The sequence below is a fragment of the Amblyomma mixtum genome, chromosome 1 (assembly GCF_055824585.1).
Source record: "Amblyomma mixtum isolate Tamu chromosome 1, ASM5582458v1, whole genome shotgun sequence".
In the NCBI taxonomy this organism is placed as follows: domain Eukaryota; kingdom Metazoa; phylum Arthropoda; class Arachnida; order Ixodida; family Ixodidae; genus Amblyomma; species Amblyomma mixtum.
The window spans coordinates 315222855-315245872 of record NC_143012.1 but is presented as its reverse complement, the minus strand read 5'-3'; the positions used below and the strand labels follow the sequence as shown (position 1 = coordinate 315245872).

Sequence of the window (23018 nt, the reverse complement as noted above, 5' to 3'; positions counted from 1 at the left end):
GGAGGCCTACGGTGACGCTTCCATGGGTAGATCAGGTGTTTTTTGAGCGGCGCAAGCTTTTCCGAGAAGGTAAGGAAAGAGAGGAGGAAGACGACCGCTCCAGACGCCCTTTGACCAGCAAGACGAACGAAAATGTGTAGCGAGTGAAACATTTACTTAACAGTGATCATAGAATGAGTATCAGAATGATTGCTGATGACTTGAGCATTTCTCAAACCCAAGTTTTTGAGATCGTGACAGAAAACTTAGCCATGAGGAAAACGTGCGCAAAGTTGGTGCCGGGAGTGTTGTCAGAAGAGGAAAAGGCCAACCGGTAGGATCTTCTTCATGATGTGAATGAGGACCCCGATTTTTTGCCCAGCACAAGGCGGCAACGCTGCCTCAGCCCCCCTACAGCCTCGACTTGGCCCCGCCAGACTTTTTTCTATTCCCGAGAATAAAATCGACGCTCGAGGGGAAACATCACGGATCGGTACAGGTGGTTCAACAGGCCGTGACGAGGGAGCTAAACAGCATTCCGGTCCAGGCGTTCCTGGAGGCGTACGAAAACTGTAAAACTCATTGGCAGCAGCGTGTAGGTGCGGAAGGGTGCTACCTTGAAAAATTGTAATCGTTTGTACTATTCTCTTGAATATATTTTGTTTAAAAAAATGAGTCCTACTACTTTCAGAACAGACCATGTATGTTGCTTCGGCGTCTTGAGTGTTGCAGACATAAGGAGGAAGAGTAGGAAGCTGCTGCCTAGCAGTCAGAAAGAGCAGATAATGGCAACAAAGAATAGACAAAGAAACGGCGGTACAGTGTTTTGCTGTGGGCAGCGCCCAGTCAAAGTACGTTGCCGAGCAATTCTCAAGGTGCAGTTCCCAGAGATTCCTCCTACAAATAATTTTGACATTGCAAGACCACATTAGTAGCCAATATGAACAACTTGATAAATGGGAACTAAGAGACTGACTATAAATGCTTCGCAGGATTGTGCCAACTGCTTCGTGTTTCCTCAATACTTAAACGTTGGCAGTGGTCGTGGGGCTATGTGGCGGCGACCATTCGTCCAAGTCGTACAAGCATGACTAGAAGAGAGAGAGAGAAAACTAACATGGAGGGCCCTCGGGTTCATAAAGCGTGTAATACTTGGCGAACGCCTTCAAAACATAAATAAATAAAAAGAAGTGAAAAAAAACCAGGGACCCAGCTTTTGCCACCCAAAGGTTAACATTGTTTTACTTTAAAGTCGGTGGTGAAAGCTAACTGCTGGAAAACACTTGCAGGAATTATAAACATGGCCGTTTAGTTGAAGTTTTTTTTTTTTTTTTAGGAAAGAGAACTGCTGGACAAAAGAATGTATATAGCCCAAGAAGAAAACTGAAATATATTCCATGAAGAGAGGTTAATTTTTCGGAAGATGAAATCTGCCTTTGCAAGCAAGAGAGGTTTCGAATCAGCAAAAAAAAATTTCTACTTTTTTCCTCTTTTCTACAGATTTTCTTGACTGCCTATAATGTAGCGTTAAGTCTCATCGCTGTTCCCCGCGTTCCCTACGGCAGCGTAACGCAAGCTTCTGGTGTCCACAGTTTATTTCGGAAAGCACAAGTATGACCGTGAAAGAAAAATCAATAAAAAGTGCAAAGCTTATAGACCGACTGTAAATCTGTCTGAATCAATGACTGCCGAAACAATAATCATTGCCGAATCAGCTTCTGCCACCCCTTTTCTCTTTATTTTCTACTCCTCCAAAAGATGACGTCAGCGCATGATTCCGTGAGTCACATATTCTCTCACGTCCCACGATGAAAAAAGCCGCCGTATGGAAAAATTATTCAGTGATGGCGCGAAGAAACTGCTCAGCCGCTTTTCGTCTCCTTTTTGTAGCCTTCGGTCGCAAGCACAATATTTTCGGCAAAAACGAGGGCTCGAAGATAGGAGATATAACCAACAACTCGCAGCAGCAAATCGTGCACGCATCCTACAAATGTCTCGACGGGACGCCGCGGGCTAAGATAGAACGAAAGAAGGGAGGATGGAGAGCGCGCGAGCGGATCGCACTCCTCCTCGTTTTCTGGCCATCAATCGCGACCTGAAGGTTTGAAAGCCGTTCCCAAGGATTCGCGCAGCTGTCGCAACACCGTTTAGGCCCAGCGACGCTGAAGTAACCCACACAAGCGTGCAGGCACACGCCTCCACACAGAAAGGAGGCCCTCGCGTACTTCCGGGGCATGTAAAAACGTACACAAGGCAGGAAATATACACCGAGTGGAGAAACGACGGTTATAAACGTATACCCCCTTCTTTCTTCGCGTCTTTCTCCTCACAAATCTTTATTGCCGCTATCAGTTTTGCAATATGGCGTGCACACAACAAAAGCAAAGCGAAGGGATGCCGCGCTGCTGAAAAAGCGGCGCATCGCTCAATTCTGAATGGTAGAATCACAGCGTATATAAATACGCACATAAAAAAAATGGATCAAATAAACAGACGGGTGGAATAAAAGATAGTGCACGCTGCAGACACTTCCTCCAAAAATGAACGAACGCATCCGAGAGTAGGGGCGGTTTATCATGCTGTCGGCAAACCTGCAAGAAAGTTTCAATCCGCCAGCCAAGTGCTTTCTATTTTCCTTCTTCTTTTTCTTGGTTTATTTCTTATCTTTTCTCACTTCCTGCTAAGCGCGAGACAGAAAATGTGCTGCTCTTCGGCGGAGTTCGTTTGCTTTCCAGATTAGGCGACAGCCATGTTTCTTCCTTCGCGGAACGCAAGACGACAGCCCGGACCCGACGGCGAGAATTAAGTTATGCTGACGCCGGCCCGTCGTCGCCGAGCGCGCAGCTATAGGCCGGCCGTGAATAAACTCGGAGACACGCTTCCCGTCTCTGTCGGTAAATTTTTAGTGCCGAGGGGGAAAGGGCAAAAGAATAACGTGCATCGACGAGTTGGCAATAACAGGCGAGAAAGCGCGTCACGTCCCTATGGCAAATTTTTGGCTCTGAGGAGAAAAGGAAGGATGACTTGCATTGTGCACTTGGCAACAGCGCAATGGGCAAGAAAGTGATTTACGTCCTTATGGCAAATTTTTGGTGTGGAGGTTGTGGGGTTTTAAAATGGGGGGGATAAATCCGTTCTCCCCGTTTAACCGCGGCTGACACAGTTCAAAACCTCGCGGATTCCCACCCCGTGGTCGCGAGCGCTACCGAGCGCTCGCCGACCACGGCGTGCCTTGTTCTGCGGGAACAAAGGAACGACACACTGGCTGACACAAACAAGACATTTATTGCTATAACAACAATAACGCCAGCTAGCGACAAAATACACTGAGGAATCGAGGATGTCCGACTCACCAGCACGGTTACGAGCGACTGTTCGCCCACGCTAGGGCAATAGGGAAGCTCCGAGACCGGACGGGACGAGCTGAGGGGAACATATTTCCACACGAGGTCGCCCGCCGGCGAAGAGCGGAGCCTTGCGCGTGAATGTCCACGCGCTTCCCTGATGCCGAGCAGAAGAGAGCAGACCCTCCCCCCGCGCGCGCGCAGCAAAACGCCATCCGTGGCGCTCGTGTAGCTGCGACACGAGTGCCCTCCCCTGTTAGTTAAAGTAACACAGCTAAGGGGAGTGCGTTGCGGGGAACCTAACCACAGTAGGGGGTGCAATGCGGGAAAGCGAACCACAGAGGACGAGTGCGTCCCCACAAGGTAGAAAGGAATAAAAAAGGAAGGATAACTTGCATCGACAACTTAGAAATAACAGGCAGCAAGGAAACGCTTCCCTTCCCTGTTGGCAAATTTTTGGTGCCGAGGAAGCAAGGAATAAAGAAGGAAGGATAACTTGCATCGGCAACTCGTCAACAATAGAGAGTGTTTCACGTGCCTATCGAAACATGTTTGGTTCCGAGGGAGAAAGAAAGAGGGAAGGAAGGACAACTTACGTCTATAGATCATTTTTTGTGCCGAGGGGGAAGGAAAGAAGGATAACCTGCATCGACAACTTAGTAACAAGCAGGAAGGCGCTTTACGTCTTTATGGCATAATTTTGGCTTGAAGCGAGAGAAAGGGAATGATAACTTCAATCGAGATTTTGGCAGCAATGCGCAAGAAAGCGCAACGAAATTTAGCCGAATCAGTTGGCTAACGAAAACAGTGCATAAAAAAACTGACAGACGATTACGGTAGTCGGTAATTCGAAATTTGAGCGCAGCTCTTCCCACGCCACCCACCACCGCTGGCAGATAGCGTGTTATGCTGGCCACCCTCCGGGATCTTCCCGTGGCAGCCACCTTCCCGTGGTCCGTTCCTCCGCTCTTGCCGTGGCAGCTTGCGTGCGCAAACTTCGCCGGTAACGCCGCCGACGACGACGCGGAATCAACGAACGCTCTAGAGCGGGACACACACAACAGACCGACATACACAAGCGCAGTGAGCGCTTACACAAGTCGAAACTTTGTCCATCACGTTGACTACATATGGTTCGCGCATGAACTGATGATTGTGCCTCAGCATATTGCAGTGTCCAATGTATGGACTGTGATCGCTGTACGACACGTGTCGAGCAAGGGTTCCGCCTGATGCTCTGCCGATTGTAACGGCGTGTTTTCTTAGGTGAACATTGACGCGACGACCTGTTTCACCGAGATAAGATGCTCTGCGCACGACAGTCAAATCTCGTTGATGATCTCACTATTACAGGCTATGAACTTTTTCGCGTGCCACTTTTCACATGGAGATGCCACTGGGCCGTCTTGACTGTTTTTGTGTAACTCAGACAGTTTGTTCGGCGCGCTATACTTGCACCAGTCGGCGCGCGACGATCTACTGCTGACAGCTTTTGTGCTTGTCGTTTTCTTGCCTGTGCCCCGTTTCTTCACGCGGTTTTCGCTAGCAAGAAAGTGCTTCATGCCCCGATCGAAAAATTTTTGGCACCGAGGGAGAAAGGCAAAGTGTGGGAAAGGTGACTTACATGGACGACTTGGCTACAGCTGGCAAGAAAACGCTTCACTCTCCTGAGGCAAACTTTTGGCGCCGAGGACAAAGGGAAGAAACGTTAGCCTACATTAGCGGCTTGGCAAAAGCAGGCAAGAAAGCCCCTCTCGTCCTATCGGCAATATTTTTTTGCGTCGAGGGAGAAATGGGAGTAATGATAACTTACCTCGTCGGCTTGGCAATAACAGGCAAGGAAACATCAGCTTCTTTTTTTATTCAAGAAAAACAAAATAATCGCCATTTTCTCGCCATCCAGCTTATATCCCAGATAGATTTCTCCGCACACCCTCGGCTTGACAAGACGATAAACGAAAGAAATCGAGCTTCAGAGCACACGACATCGACACCACATTGCACGTGCAAACAACTTCAGAACGACATTTTTTCTTTGCGTTCACTTGCCATGTGGACTTGCACACGGCGTGGCGAAGTGCACTTTGCTATGAGCAGGGAAATGAACGTGCACGCCAGCTCGCGGAGACGGCGCCGGAAAACGGAAAATCAGTAACAGTAAGAAGCAAACGAAAAAAAAGAAAATCGCTGCAAAAGTGACCTATATTGATCGTACCGGGCGCACAAATTGGAAATGTCTGGAATGCGATAGACCGCAAATGTCAAAAATAGGCAATCATTTTCTCCCTTTTTTTTTTTGTCTTCCTTATCGCTCTGGCGAAGCTTGGCTTTGCGTGCTGGAATTCGTTCAGTTTTAAAATATGCAACTTGACAAAAGATGAAATGAGGAGAAACAGTGTGCAAGACTGCCTGTGTTACAAAAAAAAAGTATCTAGACTCTATATTTGCACCTACAAATCACGTGAGCTTTTGGGTTCCCTCAGCATGATCAAAGTAAGAACAAAAAAAGAAAGTAAACAATCAGCGGCATATGCAACACATATCACAGTCACCCGCAGTATGAATGTAGGAATGACGACTTGGCATTTATTTTCCTCTATTCTGTTCCTGGTTGCACTAAGGAATGTGCCAGAGGCAAAATCGTGATAGAACAAAGTATTGCACAGTGAACGATGCAGACAGAATGGAACAAAGGACAGGCAATTCCCAATGGTAAATTCACACGGAAACAATGCATGCTGCTGTGAGCTTATGTTTAAACTAAGTGGCCTTTTTGAGAATTCGGACGATGGCATCACTGTGTTTCCACTGAAAGTAACTGCCTAAACTGAATGGCCAAATGACTCAGCCTCTTAAATGAAAAACAAAAGAAAATAAAAATTTGAAGATGCTGGAGTAATCCCATTATCAGAGACAAATCCTGCGTGCATTGTTGACAGGCTGTACAACATCAGACAACATTGCGCACACAATGCAGGATCTAGCAAGATGAGACATTCCGAGTTCAATTCAAATTTTTAAAGAGGCATTTTTTTTAGAAAACAAGAAGCTCAAAGATGCTTTGAGTAGAAAATTCATTAATGCATTGTATGGCCACCGGGCCAGTTAGTTGTCAAAATAGCGGTTTTTCTTTATGATAAAAAAAAAAAAAACTGGAAAGAAAAATATGCTGTTGTAGCATCTTTCTCTCTGCCTTTCTTTTAAACAGTAAAAGCATGCTCGTAACCTCAGCCAAGTGTAGGAATGTCAGAACAAGAGACTGCTATGTTTACAGTAAAACAAGTGCTCTTGAGAGAGCTAGTTTCTTTTTTCAAAGAAAGTATGCGCACATAAACACACTGTACCCAACTGAGCACTACAAGGTGCACAGGTATTCTTGGCACAATGAATCTTCCCCACCAAAATGACAAACATAGCAAACAGTACCCTTGACAGCCAAAGGCAGTAGTAACTGGTTGCCATGCCTGCCTACCATCTTTTCACAGTATCTCAAGAGACACAGAGACGTCGGGCTGCAGCTTCAAAACAAACCACCACTTCGTGCATTTTCAGCCATGGTGCTGCCCCATGTTGAAGAGAGATATTAGAATGGTGATTCAGATCTCTTTTCTGGCTATTCAGTGGCGGCTAGCAACACAGTGCACAACTGTGAAAGCTTTAACATACAAGCTGAATGCAAAGTTAGCACCAATGGCATAGTTCAGCCTCCTAAGAGTATTGCAGTGACATTATGTGTGGTCACAACAGCAGTGCTAGCCAGCTGTGGCCTGAATCATACATCAAAATTATGTATGGGTTTACACTGAATATATGGCTCTGAAAAGGATTCCTGGCTCAGATGTTACCAATTATGGTGGCTGCAAACAGACATGGACCTGTTTCACTGCAAACCTTTCGCTCTTTGTTGCTCTCGTGAGCCGCTAATATCACAAACACATCCCGTGCTGTACCCAGCAGCCTCAATGCAGGGCCCTGGAACAAGCCTATTGCAAGAACACTTTTCATTCAAAACAAACACATGTTTGAAAACAAGTTGAGAAAATACAACAAACATTGCTCATAAGAAAACGGAGCTGAAAAAGGCAACACGCTAGTTGCTGAAACAGTTCCAAAATATGTTGAGGCGCACAGTTTAAACAGCACGCCCAGACAATGGCCACAGAGATGATGTCTATTGAGGATTGCTCTGAGTCCCAGGCAGTCTCCATTGGCAAAAAAAACAAAAAAAACAAACAAAGGAGTTCTTGAGCGGCATGCACACTACCAAAAACACCACAGTTGTCTTAAGAGGCTTAGTGGAGTAGGCAAACAAAAATGGAATGTTCTTTCTTTGCAGAAAATCAGAAGGCAAGATGACGCAATCTCTAGTGACTTTTGTCAGAAGCATGAACAGGCTTAAACACCACACACTCTCAGTTCCATCGTTGTGGCGCCAAAGTCATGCCACCTTGTAGGGGAACGAATCATCCCTTAGATTTTTCACCCCCTCTGCTAGTGGCTCTGGAGCACATCACATGATGTCCAACACGCACAACGTGTCATAGTGGCCAGTTTATAGGCAAGGAAAGAGCAGCGAAAAATAAAGAAAAGGCAGTGCGAGGATCGCATTGTCTCCGCTGTCCCAAAGTGAGCACAAAAACACAGTGCAGACAGTTCAACACACCTGAAGATATGTTGTGACTACGGGATAGTGGCATCTTTAAGACATTCAGCCCAAAAGTTTCTCTTCAGAGACGCCATTACGTCGAACACCTCCTTCTTGCGTCCACCGACGATTACGCGCGGTCTCCAGCTTAAATACATCACAATCACATCACGCATTTCTGAAGACACTCCAGTGGGTGCAGAGTTCGCTGTCAAGGAGCTGGACCAATGGAATACTAAAAAAAAAAACACGATTTTCCTTCCAGCGCTGCAATGGGCTTGCATGGTACGGTCGGCCCACTGTGTAGTTCCAGCATGGCGATCCGCTTTGGAGAGTCGTTGCACATCGCAGAGGTAGCCCTATGTGTGGGATGTGCAGTCAGCGCCGCACCAGTGATCACCAGTTGGCAAGCGCAGTCTCGTTGACGTGCTCGAAGATCCAGCGTTGTGACACCGACTGTGTGTCGCACGAGTTCATGAATATTTCCCGGCGCTCTGCGTCACAGTCCAAACAGGTGGCCGTGATTGGGTGGCTGAGTTGCTTGGTGCCCTGCATGCGTGAAACAAAGCACAGTTCGTGGTACGACGGCTGCCCAAGCTTCGCTGCACGCGCAAACAGGAAGAAGCGCGCACTTCTGTACTGCCATATGTCCCAACTTCTAAAACTGACAACGTTTACGGTAAAAACCTAGCCCGACTTGGAAAAACCAGGCATTTCATTTACATTCCGAATTTCGAGCTGCCGATCGCTCCTATGGTGGCGATCTAACTGAGCAATAAGAGAGAGTATGTAAACAGTCTCAATCTTGCGGTAAGGAAGTGGCACCTTGCGATCGACCGTACAAAATTTCTCCTGAATCATATTTGGCTGAGTACGTTGAAATATATTCTACTCCGATTCCATTGCACTAATCAACAGCATAGTTATGGGTGACTATACCCAAAAAAATTAAGAGGAGAAAATGATGATGAGAATAGTTCGTTTCTTCCGAGAGTGGGGCCTTGTGGATAGTGTGCAGAGCACGACGTAGCGTGAAAAAAGAAAAGCAGCAAAATTAGAAACCCCTCAAATGAGGTGAGTCACAGTGAAGGGCAAGTGACAATTTGTAACAAAGTGGATATACGTTACTGAGTTGCTAACTGCACCGCAATGAAGAATGGGATGAGCTGCCATCGATGAGTGCATAAATTAGCTTTCTTTGTTAAAGTAGGGCAATGTCAAACATTAAATACACCAAGTAAAAAAATATAAAATAAAGCAGCAAAACAGTCAATAATACTAAGGGGCACACGACGTCGGAGGCATAGGTCACTGACAGCATCACGCTGGTGGCTTGTTTCCTCTCGCTCTCAGTGTTCTGCAGCCAGTTTAAATAATGTTCAGTAGCACTTTGGGGATCCTATTCTTGGCCGATCAAGAAGCAGCATTTTGGGACCAAACATCTTGCTTGGAATTTACCTTAATGGCTTAGGCAGAGTCGTCATTCACTCCCGAGCCATGCGCAGAGCGCTGCCAAAAGTTTACAAGGTCTCGAGCTAAGGTATCATGTGCTGCTCTTTATGAAGATGGAAATACAAAAGTAGTACCACAGCCGCAAGTGATGAGCAGGAGGAAAGTGACACCTCGCACCAAATTCTTCCTAGAAGCTAACTGGAAGCAGTCGCAGTGCCGCAAGCTGATGAACTTGTGGACGTCGTTTCTTTAAAGGGCAGATGAAGAAGACGAAGAGGTTTTGGAATTAGGAGATCCTAAGTGATCGAGTGGATGAAACTTGCAGGGAAACATGCGAAATATTTTTTAGTGCATATAGCACTACTTGATTAGCTATCCCAAAAAAGCCGATGTCTGTCTAAAGCCTCTCCGATATCTACAGAAATAAATATTGCCGCCACTGGGTTTCGAACCCGCGGCAGCGAAAGCATTCAGCTGCGCTGGCCACTGCGCGAGAGCACCATGCCATAACCGCGGCCGACCACATCTCGTGTTAAACTGCAACACACACTCGCGCTGTGCATTGCACGTCATCATGTTCATCAACTTCCATCTGTGCGCAAGGCACGAAAAGATAGGAAACGCGCATAACTGGCTCCCTCGGTCAGTGGACACCTCAATCGCACTTTGAGCTATGTGGCGGTAGAAAGATGTGCACTGCTTGCATTTGTGTTGACGTTTTTGCAGATAGCGCGGAATTTGAGCGATAGGCTGTCGTCGTTCATTGGGTTCAATGACACTGGCATTAATAACGTTGTAGACTCTGTTGATTTTAAAGACAGGTAAGGCGCATAACTGGCTCCCTGGGTCAGTGGACACCTCAATCACTCTATCAGGGACATGACGCTGGTGTCCACTTGCAAAACCTGCTTTTACACTATCTCGTGCTTAGCAATGCTGAACCGCCAGCCGATTTCTTTTCCCTAGCTTTTGAAATGGTGAGTAATCGTCCAAAAAATCCGCGACGGCTTTCAGGCTTCGCCGCAGTGCACAGCAAGGCTGGCTCCGAAGGAGAGGGGGGGGGGGCATGATGATAACATCTATACAGCAGTAAATTTTCAAGGCAGAAACCTTTGCTATGAAGGAAGAAAAAATTCAGGGGGCGCTTTGTTGACCTAAAGTGCGGTGAGGCGAAAGCCATAAGCGCGGGGTTGCTTCTTGTGTCACTGATGTGTGGTTAAGACGTTAAAGGCCCCCTGCCCACCCGCGGCCAGCAGACACTCTCTACCTCACTTTGAGCGAGCCTCCTCTCCTTCCATTCCCTCCTCGAAATTTTTCTCTCCCGCTCCTCGTCGAGTAGGCTCGGCAAGGCAAAATCACCCCTTCCTTCTCCGGTGTAAGCCGGAGGCGTGGTGTCTGTGGAGTGCGTCACAGGGCGACGTCATGGCCCCGCCTTCAATAGAATTCTTTTCTTGGTTTTTGCATTTTCTCCGCACACTGAACGATCGAGAGGCGCGATCGGCTCGACCACCTAGACTTGTTAGCGAGCGCATCCTTTCATACATCTGTTTGTCATTCCCAGTTAACGAGCCACCTTTTCATTTTCTTTTAGGCCTCCCCACCGTTTCACGAGCGGAGGGGCGGAAGTCGGTTGTGTTCGAAACACACGGCGAAGCGCGGACCCGGCAACCGCCCGTTTGCTTTTCTCCATGCGTGTTTGTGTCTTTTCTCCGCTCCAAAGCATATGTCATTCATTGGAGTCAAGGCGTACGCAAGATGCACGAAAGATAAGCGGTATGTGTGCGGAGCGGTAAAGTGGGCGAGCGAGGGAAAGGCTCTGCTGCACTACTAATTAAAACCTTGTTTTGGGGGGCTCGCATAGAAGAAAAGAAACTGAGAAGGGAGCGCGCACGCAGAGCGTCTCGTGACGGGATCACGGCGGGGGGGGGGGGGGGGGGGGGGGGGGGGGCGAGCCAACTCCCTCAGTTTTACCGTTTTTTTACTTTTTATGGCTAGGGTTCAAGGCTGTCGCCGCACGCTCCCTCCGCAGTTTTTTTTTTTTTTTGTTCCTTCATGCGGGTTTGTAGGCATGAGCCAGAACAGAAGGCGCTGCGGAAAGCGTTGTGCAGACGACGCGACGCCAAGGCTACGCCCAACCTTCTCCCGTCAGTCAGAACGATGCACCAATGGAGTGCCTTTAGCGAAAGTAGCCCCCCTTGACGTCAGCGGGGTGCAGAGTAGTGGGCCGGGCCCGTTTTTGAAGGAAGGAAAGAACGAACGGGCTTTGATTTGAATTTTCGCAGCTTTTCGGGGCGCGCATGGCTCTAGTATTTTGCAGAGGTTATCTTCGATGCCTCATCTATGCAGTGGGCTTGTTTTTCAAAAATGTCCGGACCCTGGTCAGTGGCCCTTTAAGCTTCGCCTCCTAGAGTGGAACGCGACGGCGTCTTGCAACGCTGCCAGGGAGTCCACAGAACGCCATCGCCCGTTCGGTTTTATGCCTTGCTCGTCCTTAAATTGGTTTTTGAGGAAAGGGAATGTATCTGTCTCACATACCTCGGTGGACACCTGAACCTCGCCGTAACGAGAACGGAGGAAGATGGGAGTGAACGAAGACACCGTATTCACCAGACGCGCCTTTGTTCATTCCAAACCATCGAGCTGGCATGGCGGAGTGGCATGCTCGTCTCGCACTCCGGAGACCGGGTTCGATTCCCGAGCTCTATCAGTTTCCTGCTCGGTTTTATTTATTTATGTGACCGGACTAGAAAGGCTAATGAGGCTAATTAGGTAATTAAGCAATTAACTCAACTCATTCCCACTTATCTGCATGGTTACTAGCCAAAGTACAATTGGCCCCGTTTGAAATTCGCGCGCTGTGACGTCACGACCGTTTCGACCAATTGAAAAGCCTGACATTTCTGTCGACAACTCCTGTTTACAACGATGACGCATTAAAGGCTTCCGCCTTAAAAAGAAAAACTCGGGCAACTAACGGACACGGGTTCGATTCCCGAGCTCTACCAGTTTCCTATACGGTTTTATTTATTTATGTGACCGGGCTAGAAAGGTTAATTAGGCTAATTAGGTGATTAAGCAATTAACTCATTCCCACTTATTTGCATGGTTACTAACAATTGGCCCCGTTTGAAATTCGCGCGCTGTGACGTCACGACCATTTCGACCAATTGAAAAGCGTGACATTTCTGTCGACAACTCCTGCTTACAACGATGAGGCATTAAAGGCTTCCGCCTTAAAAGAAAATCAATGCCATCGCAGGCAGAGCCCTCGAAGACTTCTTAGGCAGCTTCCGACACACGAGCGGGTATGGGCGAAGGCAGTGGGAATTCGAAGTCTCACCGTCGGTGACATCGTCACCGAGCTTTTTCGTAGATTTCCTACGTTTAGAAAACAAGCCTCAGCTTTCATCGGCGATCACGTCATTATTTTACTAGCGCAAAAGAAAAAAAAAAAACGTGGCACGCTTTATCTACAGGCTTCATACATTTGAATCCTTGAATCTCGCAGAATTCTCAAAGAACGATTCAGCTTCCCTTTAATGAACAGCAGAAACTCCGAGGACAACAAACGTTATCGCGCCATTGGGTCAGTGCACACCGCATTCCTCCAACTTTCGCTGGGGATCATAGGTGTCTTCTGCCACTCGTTTAGAAACCTGCAAACTTACGCAGCGCGGAAGAATTCGAGAGAGAGCTCTCCACGGGACAGACAGTAAATAAGAAAGGATAGTGCTTAGGGTCGAAGGCCTGAGTAAAACACTCTACGGCTCACTCTAATACCAGCTGCGCATTAGAGGAACTGATCGTTCAGCATTGTGATGCGCTGAATTTGGTACCAATGTCTAGAACTAGAAAACCAGCAACACTCCGCTCAGAGATGCCCTAAAGTACGTTTTGAATATACACTAAAGGGACGCATGGATGGGACAGAACTGATAGATTATCTTTCAGAAACACAAGCAGCGTTTTTTTTTATCTTTCCCCGTGAAAAGTTCGCTGCGTTGGTGACAAAATCGGAAATGAGGCTCCAGATTTCTCCCCCCAATTCGCGGGCACTGTTACGTCACTTTTGTGACGTGTATGCCACCGGCAAACCAAAGAAAACAGCGAGCCTCACGGCGAATCAGAGGGAGCGAACGATTACAAAACTGCTTTTCCCGCCGCCTACCTGATGGGACCCTGTTGAAACATTCATCAACAGAAGGCGCCACTATAGTGTCTCCCGCGATGCTTAGTGTCTCCGTGAAGCCCCCTTCACGCTAATGGAATCCTCACCGTTAAAACAGGGCTCGAGTGACTCGAGAGCTTGGCCTTGAGTTGCACTTTTGAAGCTGTTGCGCACGACGGCTTCACACAGTTGAAGTGGGCGGCACGCGACGCTTCGCGTACTCGAGTCTCACCAGCACTCGTCGCGCAGCTTCCCTATTCTGGCAGTTTCCGTCGAAATAGTGTTGCGCGAATTCATCAGACCTGGTGGAATTACCAGAATTCTAGAGGGACGTTGCTGCCTGTATACGTTTTTACGCGATTTTATCATTTATCCCAACCCTATTCTCATATTTCAAATCTTGGCACAGTAATCTCTTATTCTAGCTGGACCTAGATTCCCCTTAAGTGTTAATTTAATTAAATAAAACGACGAAATTGTTCCCTCGCACAATGTTACCTTTAGCTAGCAACAGGTGCCTTGGTAGCTCCAAAGAGTACTGAAAAAAAATTATGGGTACTGTGATACGTTTCGTTTTTGATTTATTGGGGTTTAACGTCCCAAAGCGACTCAGGCTATGAGGGACGCCGTAGTGAAGGTCACCGGAAATTTCGACCACCTGGAGTTCTTTAACGTGCACTGACATCGCACAGTACATGGGCCTCTAGAATTTCGCCTCCATTGCAAATAAAAAATACGCCAGAAAATTAGCACATTCCACTAAGCCAGACCCGGGTATCAATAACTAAAGTGCAAGGATAGGTCAACCTATAGTTTACCACCTTCTCTGGAAATGCAGCCCAGGGCTTCTTTCCTGGCACAAGGTTCATATAAATACATTTCCCGAAAGTTAACCGAAAGTATACTAATGGTGGTCGTCCTGCTTCATCGACTTGGCGGCGACCCAGCGGAGCACAGCCCACAGTTTAGCGTGTCCCTCATCGGAGCACGCTCCCGTCACCGGTTACGCACCGTGTCGTACTTGAACAGCTGGTTCCCGTGCATGCCGTGGCAACTCCAGAGCACCACTGGGGCACGCGGCTCCGAGCTGGACACGTCGAAGCAGACGGTGCGCTTCTGTGGCCGCACGTCCTTGTGCCACGTGAGCACGAACTGCTGCTCTCCCGACTGGCCCCGGTTGGCGCTGATGCACTTCTCGAGCGAGAAGCGTTCGTTCTGTCCCTTGAACTGCGTGTCGATGCACAGCGAGCTCTTCTCGTGCCGGATCTGCGTGGAGGAGATGGGGAATTCAAATTTTAGAATGAACGAACGAACGAACGAACGAACGAACGAACGAACGAACGAATGAATGAATGAATGAACGAACGAACGAACGAATGAATGAATGAATGAATGAATGAATGAATGAACAGAAAGTTATTGAACAATATTCTTAAGAATGCGGTTGAAATCCCTAGTCCAGTTCTCCATCGGACGCTGCGGCTGTCCGGGTCCTTCACGCCAGCTGTTGCTGACAGTCTCGGTCCGAACTGGACAACACACCCTCCCATTTCTCAAGCGTAGTGTTTTTGTGTTATAGCTGCGTCTGGACTCTTCTGACATGCCCGTACCATGTGGTACAGGGCTGCTATTTTGTTGCATGCAGAACTGGCAGTTACACTTGTACAGGGTACATTTTATTCATGAGGCAGGGATTGTGGAATGTATTGATTTGCTCTTCTTACGGTTACTTCATTTTCAGAAGATGAACCGTCCTCAAGACTACAGAACGTTTTCCTACCGGCCTGTTGCACTGTCAGCCGGAACTGGGAGAACAAAGGCGCCCTTAGGGACTGCAAGGTCCTCCGGTCTTACGCGACAGGAAGCACGTTTCGTTTCAGAAGGTAGGAAATTTTGAATTCACGCTTTCAGTCATAAAACACGGCAGCTTGAATGCATTGGCAAGAATAAGACGGTATGATGTTGCCTCCAATTGCGCCATCGCTCATTTCGCTAAGATGAATGTTGGCACTGGTTAGGATTTCCCATGCAGCGCGGCATGGCCGCTTTTACTGAGCAACACACCGCTTTCCTGCCACCGCTTTTCTGACACCGCTTTTCCTGCCGCCGTTGTGCCTGGCAGCAGCCAACAGAGCGACACATCCCCCCAGGAGGAGCTCGATTTAAAGCAACTGTTCAGGTTCACTCACTGCCTCGACACACTTCAGGCGAGCGCCCTTCCCTGACAGCTTGCCCCCTGTGCTGTCCCCACCGAGGGACGAGAATTTGTTCCCCCGCTTCCACCCTCTGAGATATAAACGGAAAAGAAGGAATGTCAAGATGAAAACGGACCGGACCAAAATTCACGCCGAGAGAAAGCGAAAACAAACTTAGGCGATAAAATGGTGCGCAAGACGGGAAAACATAAATCGCATGAGGAGCTGAGGAAGAGGAAGAAAGGTAAACGGAGAGCGTCTCGTAAATTGGACGTGATAGACTGAGCAAGCAGAAGCAGCGAGCGCGCTACGAACAGCCTCGGGGAATTCAATTCCAAGTGCCGCCGGCGACGAGCAGAGCGCGCCTTCCAATTTTTGTCGTCTCCGCGCACCCCTGCGGGCCTTCCCCGTATTGTGCTCATTTCGTCGAACGGAGGGGGGTGGACATGTGACACGGAGGGGACGTGGAGGACTCAGATCGCCGGAACAGGACTTCCGCACAGACGCTTCCTCTGCTGGGGCGTTGGATAGCGCTGGCGGTGGCCCGGGCGCCAGCGGTGAACAACAACGTGAACTGCTGAAAAATAATGAATATATATGCGAAGACCGGTGGCAAGAATGGGGACATGCCGGCGTTTTTGAACTCGAAATGCGCAGATTACGTACATTCTTTTATTTTATTCTTATTTTTTTCTTCATGAGGACAGGCACATCGGATCTTGCGCTGACGCCTCGGGCTTTTAGTATGAAGTCGGAGCTCTGTTCGTATAGGCCGCGAAAATAACGACCACAAAACAATTCGACGAACCTCGCAATTCGGTGGAACTTGGCTACTTGTTTTGGCAGCATCAAGGTGAGCTGCGTTTGTGAGAACCGTCTGCAACGCGAAATTTCGTATCTCAACTTCCTTTGAAGATGATGCAGAACACAGCAGCCCCGAGGGCACTCTCACGCTGTTATTATTTTCCTCGGTATCTCACACAGAGTGAACTCACCGCAAAACAAGACAATGACTGCATTTTTTTAGCGCTGTTAAGGGAGAAGAACAAAATCAAGCGAAAACGAAACTATGCGCTACATGACGCAGAAGAGACAACAATGTCAGAGATAAGGCGAGCGAGCAGAGAATAGGACGAAAAGAAAGTCGAGTCCCTCATGAAATGAAAGCCGCGGAAAACAGGCCCTGCGGGAGCGCGCAGCAAATGTCGGGCGGCGCACGGCGCTATCGCGACGAGGGATCTCTCGCCACCCAAGAGAAAGCGCCGCCAACCTTCACCGGAATCTTTGCTTTTCTACGGCATCATTTTTAGCGCAGTTCTTACTTGATCTCCGAAGCTCTTCCTTTTCACTCGGCGTTGTAGATTCGCTTTCCCCCGGTCTTTATTTCCGTTTTGCGCCACACCGAGCCAGACGCACAAAGGAGAATGTCGACTTCCTTCGGAAAGAGCTTTGAAATAGGTGCCCTAAAGTTGCAGAAATCTAAACATGAAGCGAAATTTCGATTCAAAGCCTAGCAACAGCGGTGCCGCTTTTTAACTCTGAATTCGAACATATTCACATACCTGCAGAGTGTTCGCCCCCTTTTCGCCAGATACGAGCTGAGACGAGTTCAAATCTCACTTGAGTTTAGCTCTACGTCAATTTCCAGCTTGTTACCTCCGCTGCATACGCTGCAGGCATCGCAGAAGAAAAGAGTATTCGGACAGTTCCAAGTGACTTTTTAGCGATATTACTGCCCGCCGGGAAGTGAGGTGTGTCATTAAACGGAGGTGAAATTTACGCATGCACTATTTATTAGGGTTCCGGAGTGACGCCTTATCTTCCTCGACGTTAAACACTTTCAGTTTCGAGCCACCTAGGCTCTGGCACTGCACGGCCTCGAGAGCTGCTACGGTCTTGCCGAAGTGTGAAGACACCCCTACCTCGTGTGCACGGCTGACAGTTCCTCGCACAAAGAGACGCATAAAAAGAAAAGAGCAAGACAAAAAAATTGCGCCTCTCCCGTAACCGAGAGTAGAGTAAGCATGAAATGTTTACGGGCCTAACACAGGCTCCATTGCTAGGCTTAAGCAGCTGTGACGGTGGCGGCATTGAAATCCAGGACGACGCAGAAGCGTACGCGGGCACGACGAGACGCAGGCCTGACAAGAATGTACAGGGTGGTCCACTCTAAGTGCGAACACAGCTCCGCGTGGCCGCGCTCCGCGGAGCGCCAGCGGATCCGGCGCGTTCGCGCATCGAAGCAAAACCGCGCAGGCGCACAGGGGCCCGGGGCAGGAGCTTCGTGTCGTCTGCTACAGCGCTGCGCGCACCTCAAGCGAGGTGCAAGTGAGGTGCGCGCCATCGCGGTAGCAGACGACACGAAGCTCCTCCCCCGGGCCCCTGTGCGCCTGCGCGGCTTTGCTTCGATGCGCGAAGCCCCTAAGATATCACGTATGACAACGAAGTGTATCGTGGCATTTATGTGCTTTTCGCACGCGTTATTAGAAATCGGAAATTATAATTCCGTGCATTATCAAATGCACAGCTCGAGTGATATCTTGATGAACATTGAGAAGACACTTGCAGCAGTTATTTTTTGTGACTCGTTTGGAGAGCAACCGGCGCTTGTATGCCGGTCCCGTAGGAGGGCTTAGAGAGTCTCGTTGAAACTCGTTAAATCTCGTACGGCGCCCGGATGTTCTCGTTTCAGAGCCCGGATGAGTGGGATTCAGTGCCCGGATGTTGGCTCTCGGTCTTGGCGTGACGTCACCACACTGCCGACAACGGGAGCTAAAAGCATTTCAGGCTTTAAAAAAAAGCATGGTAGACCCGACCAAATCTTTAACTGGCTCGGGTGTTGCATCGCTAAACGCACCTTGTAAAAGGTTCTTTTCGGCTACACCGCTGGCATATTCATGCTGTAATTTGACGCGTGAGATGGTATTTCGTGGTTCTTTTTTGTTCATATGATGTTTGAGTGGAGTACTTGCGTGTTTAGATCAAAGTTATCAGAAATATTCCTCGTCTGCCACTACGAAGACCTGAAACAAGCGAAATACGCAGCAATGGTTCTGGTGGCGCATTTGCGCTTACTCTGGGTAAACGACTTGTCCGCCATGAAAGGAGTGGTAGTTTACCCAGAGGAGGAGGACATATTGACCAGAACCATTGCTGCGTATACATGCCGCTTGTTTTGGCTCTTCGTAGATGCGGACGATTCGGATTTCTAAATTTTATCCAAGCAGGCAAGTACTCCACTCGAATATCACGTGAAAAAAAAAAAAAAAAGCCTCCAAACGCCATCTCACGCGTCAAATTGCAGCATGAATGTGCTAGCGGTTTCGCCGAAAGCAACCTTTTGCAAGGTGCATTCATCGATGCCACCCTCTTTCCGGTTAAAAATTTGGCCGGGTGCACAACGTGATGGCAGTAGAGATCCAACCGGACTAAGTACTCCCCTTTCATGGATTCAGAGATCGCCACGACCACGTCAAAAATTCTAGTTTTGTCGTAACGACAGATTTTTCTGTTGCTTTGTAGCAAGTTTTTGTAGTACTGTAGATTTTTTCCAGTACTTTTCCGTAGCCTGTAGTTGTGTAGTACTTTTCTGAAGTAACTACGCAACATTCTGTTGTTACTACAAAAATTTCTGTTCTTACATGCTTCTGGTAAAAAACATTACAGAAAACTTGTTGTGACAAATTTTCTTTTCGTAATTTTCGACTGGGCCCGTGGCGCAATGTCGTTCCTTTTGTTCTTGCACGCGGAAGCAACTTGTCGTTAAAAAAAATAATACAAAAAAGGGGAAGCCGCTACCTAACAAGAGAACGCCACTGTGGGAAAGCCTGATGCTCCGTGGGCCGCCGGAAGCAGCAAGCGTTATGACGGCGCAGCTCTCCGCAACCAACACGCAAGAGAGAGCGAATAGGAGGAGTCGTGTTCAAAGCGAAACGCAGCGACCAGCTACTCCTAATAACCTGCCACGCATGTGCACTCAGTCGGACACACTGTAACGAAGGGGCGCTCTGCACAACGAGAGGAAAATGAAAGTGGCACGTAGGCGCTCTGTAGAGACGACAAACGCTGCAACCACAACAACAGCGCCTCAACTGGCCTTACTTGCTGCTCCAGCAAGCACAATAATCAGACTCGTTGTTACGACACGCAGCAACACTTAAATGAAGAAAGAAAATAGAAATACAGAACAAAGAGTCGAGCATGCAGGGTGCGATGCTCAGGGGAGCGAGGTCTTTCCCGCGAACCTTGTTTGCCCCCCCCCCCCCCCCCCCCCCTCCGCAACAGATGCAATATCTTTCACCGGTACAGGAAAACGTGCTCCCGCCGTCGGAGAACCGCAAAAGCAGAGGTGCCACTTTCTCCCGTTCATTTCCCATGCGCGCTGTTCCTGGCGCTGTACGGCAAGCTATCGCGACTTCCCCGCGACGCGGTGGAAATGTTAAAAGCAAAAACGCAAGCAAAGGGAAATAGGAGAAGAAGGAAGCGAGGGAAAGGAAAGAAGAAACGACAGCGTCGGGGAGTGCACAGCGAACGGTGCGCGCGTGCTATCACAGTCGAATCTCGCTACGAGAAGGGAAGCATCGCTACGCTCTCGCGTACAGCGGCGCGCCGCGCAGCTGTGCGTATGCGCACGATACGGCGGCCCGCGAAGCGAACGCGCACGCCGGAAAGGACAGTGACAAATGAGCACAGCCAGCGAATTGATTCGGAGGGAAAGAGAGGAGAGTGAGGGGGCGTGGCTACTAAAGTATGTAGAGGGGGGGAAAGACAGAGTGCCCCTCCACCACGCTCTCACGAAACCGCCACTTATATTGAACGCCACATCATCGCTTCAGAGTCTGGCACGCGCGGAAAGGCTTTTCCCGTGCACAGAGATTTTTTTTTTCTGTTTTTTTCGCGTTCCGGTGCTATTCAGAACGCGCAGAGAATGCCACAGGCATGCGAACGGGTGGTGCGTACCACTTGTGTGCAGCTAATAATTACTGCAACAGCGCGAATTAGTGGCTGCGGAGCAGTGAAGACTGGAGATGCGCGAATGTGGAAGGAAATTGCTAAAATGACGTCGTGGCAACTCTTACGAGGAAGGCTCAGATGCGCCCGTTTCGTTGTATGTTAGGAGCACGTACCACACGCACGACTGCAGTTTAGGACGACTCGAAACTGCGTAATATTGAATGCTTTCGAGCGCGCTCAGCTGTTAATGGTAAACTTTTGTCGACGCACGGCCACCCTCGTATAGTCACTTACTGCTCCTGAAAGCTACTCTGTCCAGCACGGGTAAACTAGTTAAAGACATTGACACAGACACGACGCCACACTCGAATACAGCAGATATGAGGCGTAGCATTACTTCCGCCTCGAAACAGAGCTTGGTTCGGACGTGACGTCACGGATTTGCGTCAAAGCATGCAGACTTAGGTTGCGCTTCATTGGGCGATCACTCAAGACGTTCGGTGACCGGTGATACTGGTCGCCATAGGTTGCGTCCGAGTCAAGTTTTTCGAACTTCTCAGGGCCTCGAAAACACGAGCGATGAAAACATTGAAAAAAAAAATTGCAGTGGTTTTTCAGCAGTGGTTTATACCTAGTGAGACGAGAAAGGCTCGGTGAGCAAGGTCGGCCGTGTGATCGGACGTAGCCTGGTTTCTGTACTTAACCGTTCTCTTACTAGGCCCGGCCTCCATGGCGTCGCGGAGCGCGAGCGAAGCCAGGCACAGCTGCCACGCTTGTACACTGCGCGTAACGTGGTTAGGCGAGGAGCAGTCACGTGATCAGGAGAGCGGCGGCGCAGTTGTAGCGAGTCACGTGGTATGACGTCAGGAAACTCCTCCGGTTTAGAGGTCACGGCGCAACGTTCATGACCTTCAAAGTTGCAGCTCGGAGAGTAAGAGCGTTCGCTCTTAAAACAAGTCCAGGAAAGGGGTGCTCACCTCGCCCCATGCGTAGTCGGGCGGCTCTATGGCCGGGTACTTGGAAGGCTGGTCAAAGGCCACGTTCTCCATGAACCACTTGAAGGACTTGCAGTTGAGTCGCTTGCGGAGCTCCTTCTGCGCCGTCAGGTCTCCGGGCTCCAGGTTGCGGTAGTGGGGCCGGCGCATGTACAAGTACTCCTTGTACTCGTCCATCCACACCTGCACAAGCACAGCAGGGGGAAAGTGCGCACACCGCCAATTCGAAAAGCCCAACGTGCGAAAAACATCTCGCTGCCGGGCTCAGAGCCGTGAAAGCTTTCTACATCCGGTTCACGGCTTCAATGCGCATTTCATCATCGCCGTCGCTGTTGTCAGCCGGAGTGCATCCATTTAAAATCACAGATCTCTCGAAACGCTCGCCATTCAACACTGCCCTGCACTAGCCGCCCAACTCCCTTTTTTTTCGCATTTTTATTCGTACTCTCAAAAGATTTGAAAAAGAAAACAAATGAAAGAGACAGAAAGCTCCGGATCAGCAGAGCTTTGCCGGGCTTAAAGTCAGTTCAAGATAAGCAGAAAGAAGCTAAGTGCCAAAAAATAAACATTTTAGAGAAAAGAATAACTCCAGAAAACCTTATATACGACCCGTAACGCATCTCATCACACTGTCCGGCGCGGAGCGGACACCCATCATTATGCACAGAGCTGACACGTACTACACGTCGGCTGTCTCGCGATTTCAACACTCCGAAAACCGCGCGGGTCATAATAACCCTGGTTTAAGGTGCTTATTTTCCCCTGGCCAGGTTTATCTAGGGTGAAATACTTGGGAAATGGGTGTATAAACCTCCCTGAGCAAAGCGAGAAACATTGTGCCATGACGCTCTATGGCAAAAGCAGCCCTTACATAGTAAAAAAAAAAAAAAAAGTTGTAATCGTTATCATCACCGTCGGTTAATAGTACCTGTCCTTGGACATAACGGGCCACAGAAATGCATTCCAAAAGACCTCCCGCTCCTCGACCAGCGCTTCTCACCGTTTTTATTGGACCCAGACTAGTAATATCGATTTCGGCGCCATCTTAAAGTCTGGCTCCATATGCGGTGAGGCGGAAGAAATATGAACGAAGGACGGGTAGGGTGAGCGGGCAGATGTGTCCCCGCTAAGCCTATCACAAACGCCCCGATAGCTTCGAAGGAGCCCACGTGCAGAAACGTTGGACATACCATCTTAAAACACTGACTCCCGTTCCGATTCGGTCAAGTTCCGATTCGGTTTTACTATTCAAATAAGCGTCGGATGTTCAGAAATTTTGCTCCGAAA

At 48.8% G+C, this 23018-nt stretch overlaps 1 protein-coding gene across 3 annotated transcripts in view; it reads right to left on the bottom strand.

Annotated features, from left to right (window-relative positions):
* Nucleotides 1-5169: 5169 nt before the first annotated feature.
* Nucleotides 5170-23018, bottom strand: part of Pgant6 (Polypeptide N-Acetylgalactosaminyltransferase 6) — a 199381-nt gene continuing 181532 nt past the window's right edge. For all 3 annotated transcript variants that reach the window (XM_089567029.1, XM_089567030.1, XM_089567031.1), the window contains 3 exons: nucleotides 21714-21914; nucleotides 14600-14854; nucleotides 5170-8517 (listed from right to left, as the gene is read on the bottom strand). In XM_089567029.1, the coding sequence (XP_089423155.1) occupies nucleotides 8365-8517; nucleotides 14600-14854; nucleotides 21714-21914 (609 nt within the window). In that variant the 3' untranslated portion in view covers nucleotides 5170-8364. The remainder of the gene's footprint in view (nucleotides 8518-14599; nucleotides 14855-21713; nucleotides 21915-23018) is intronic.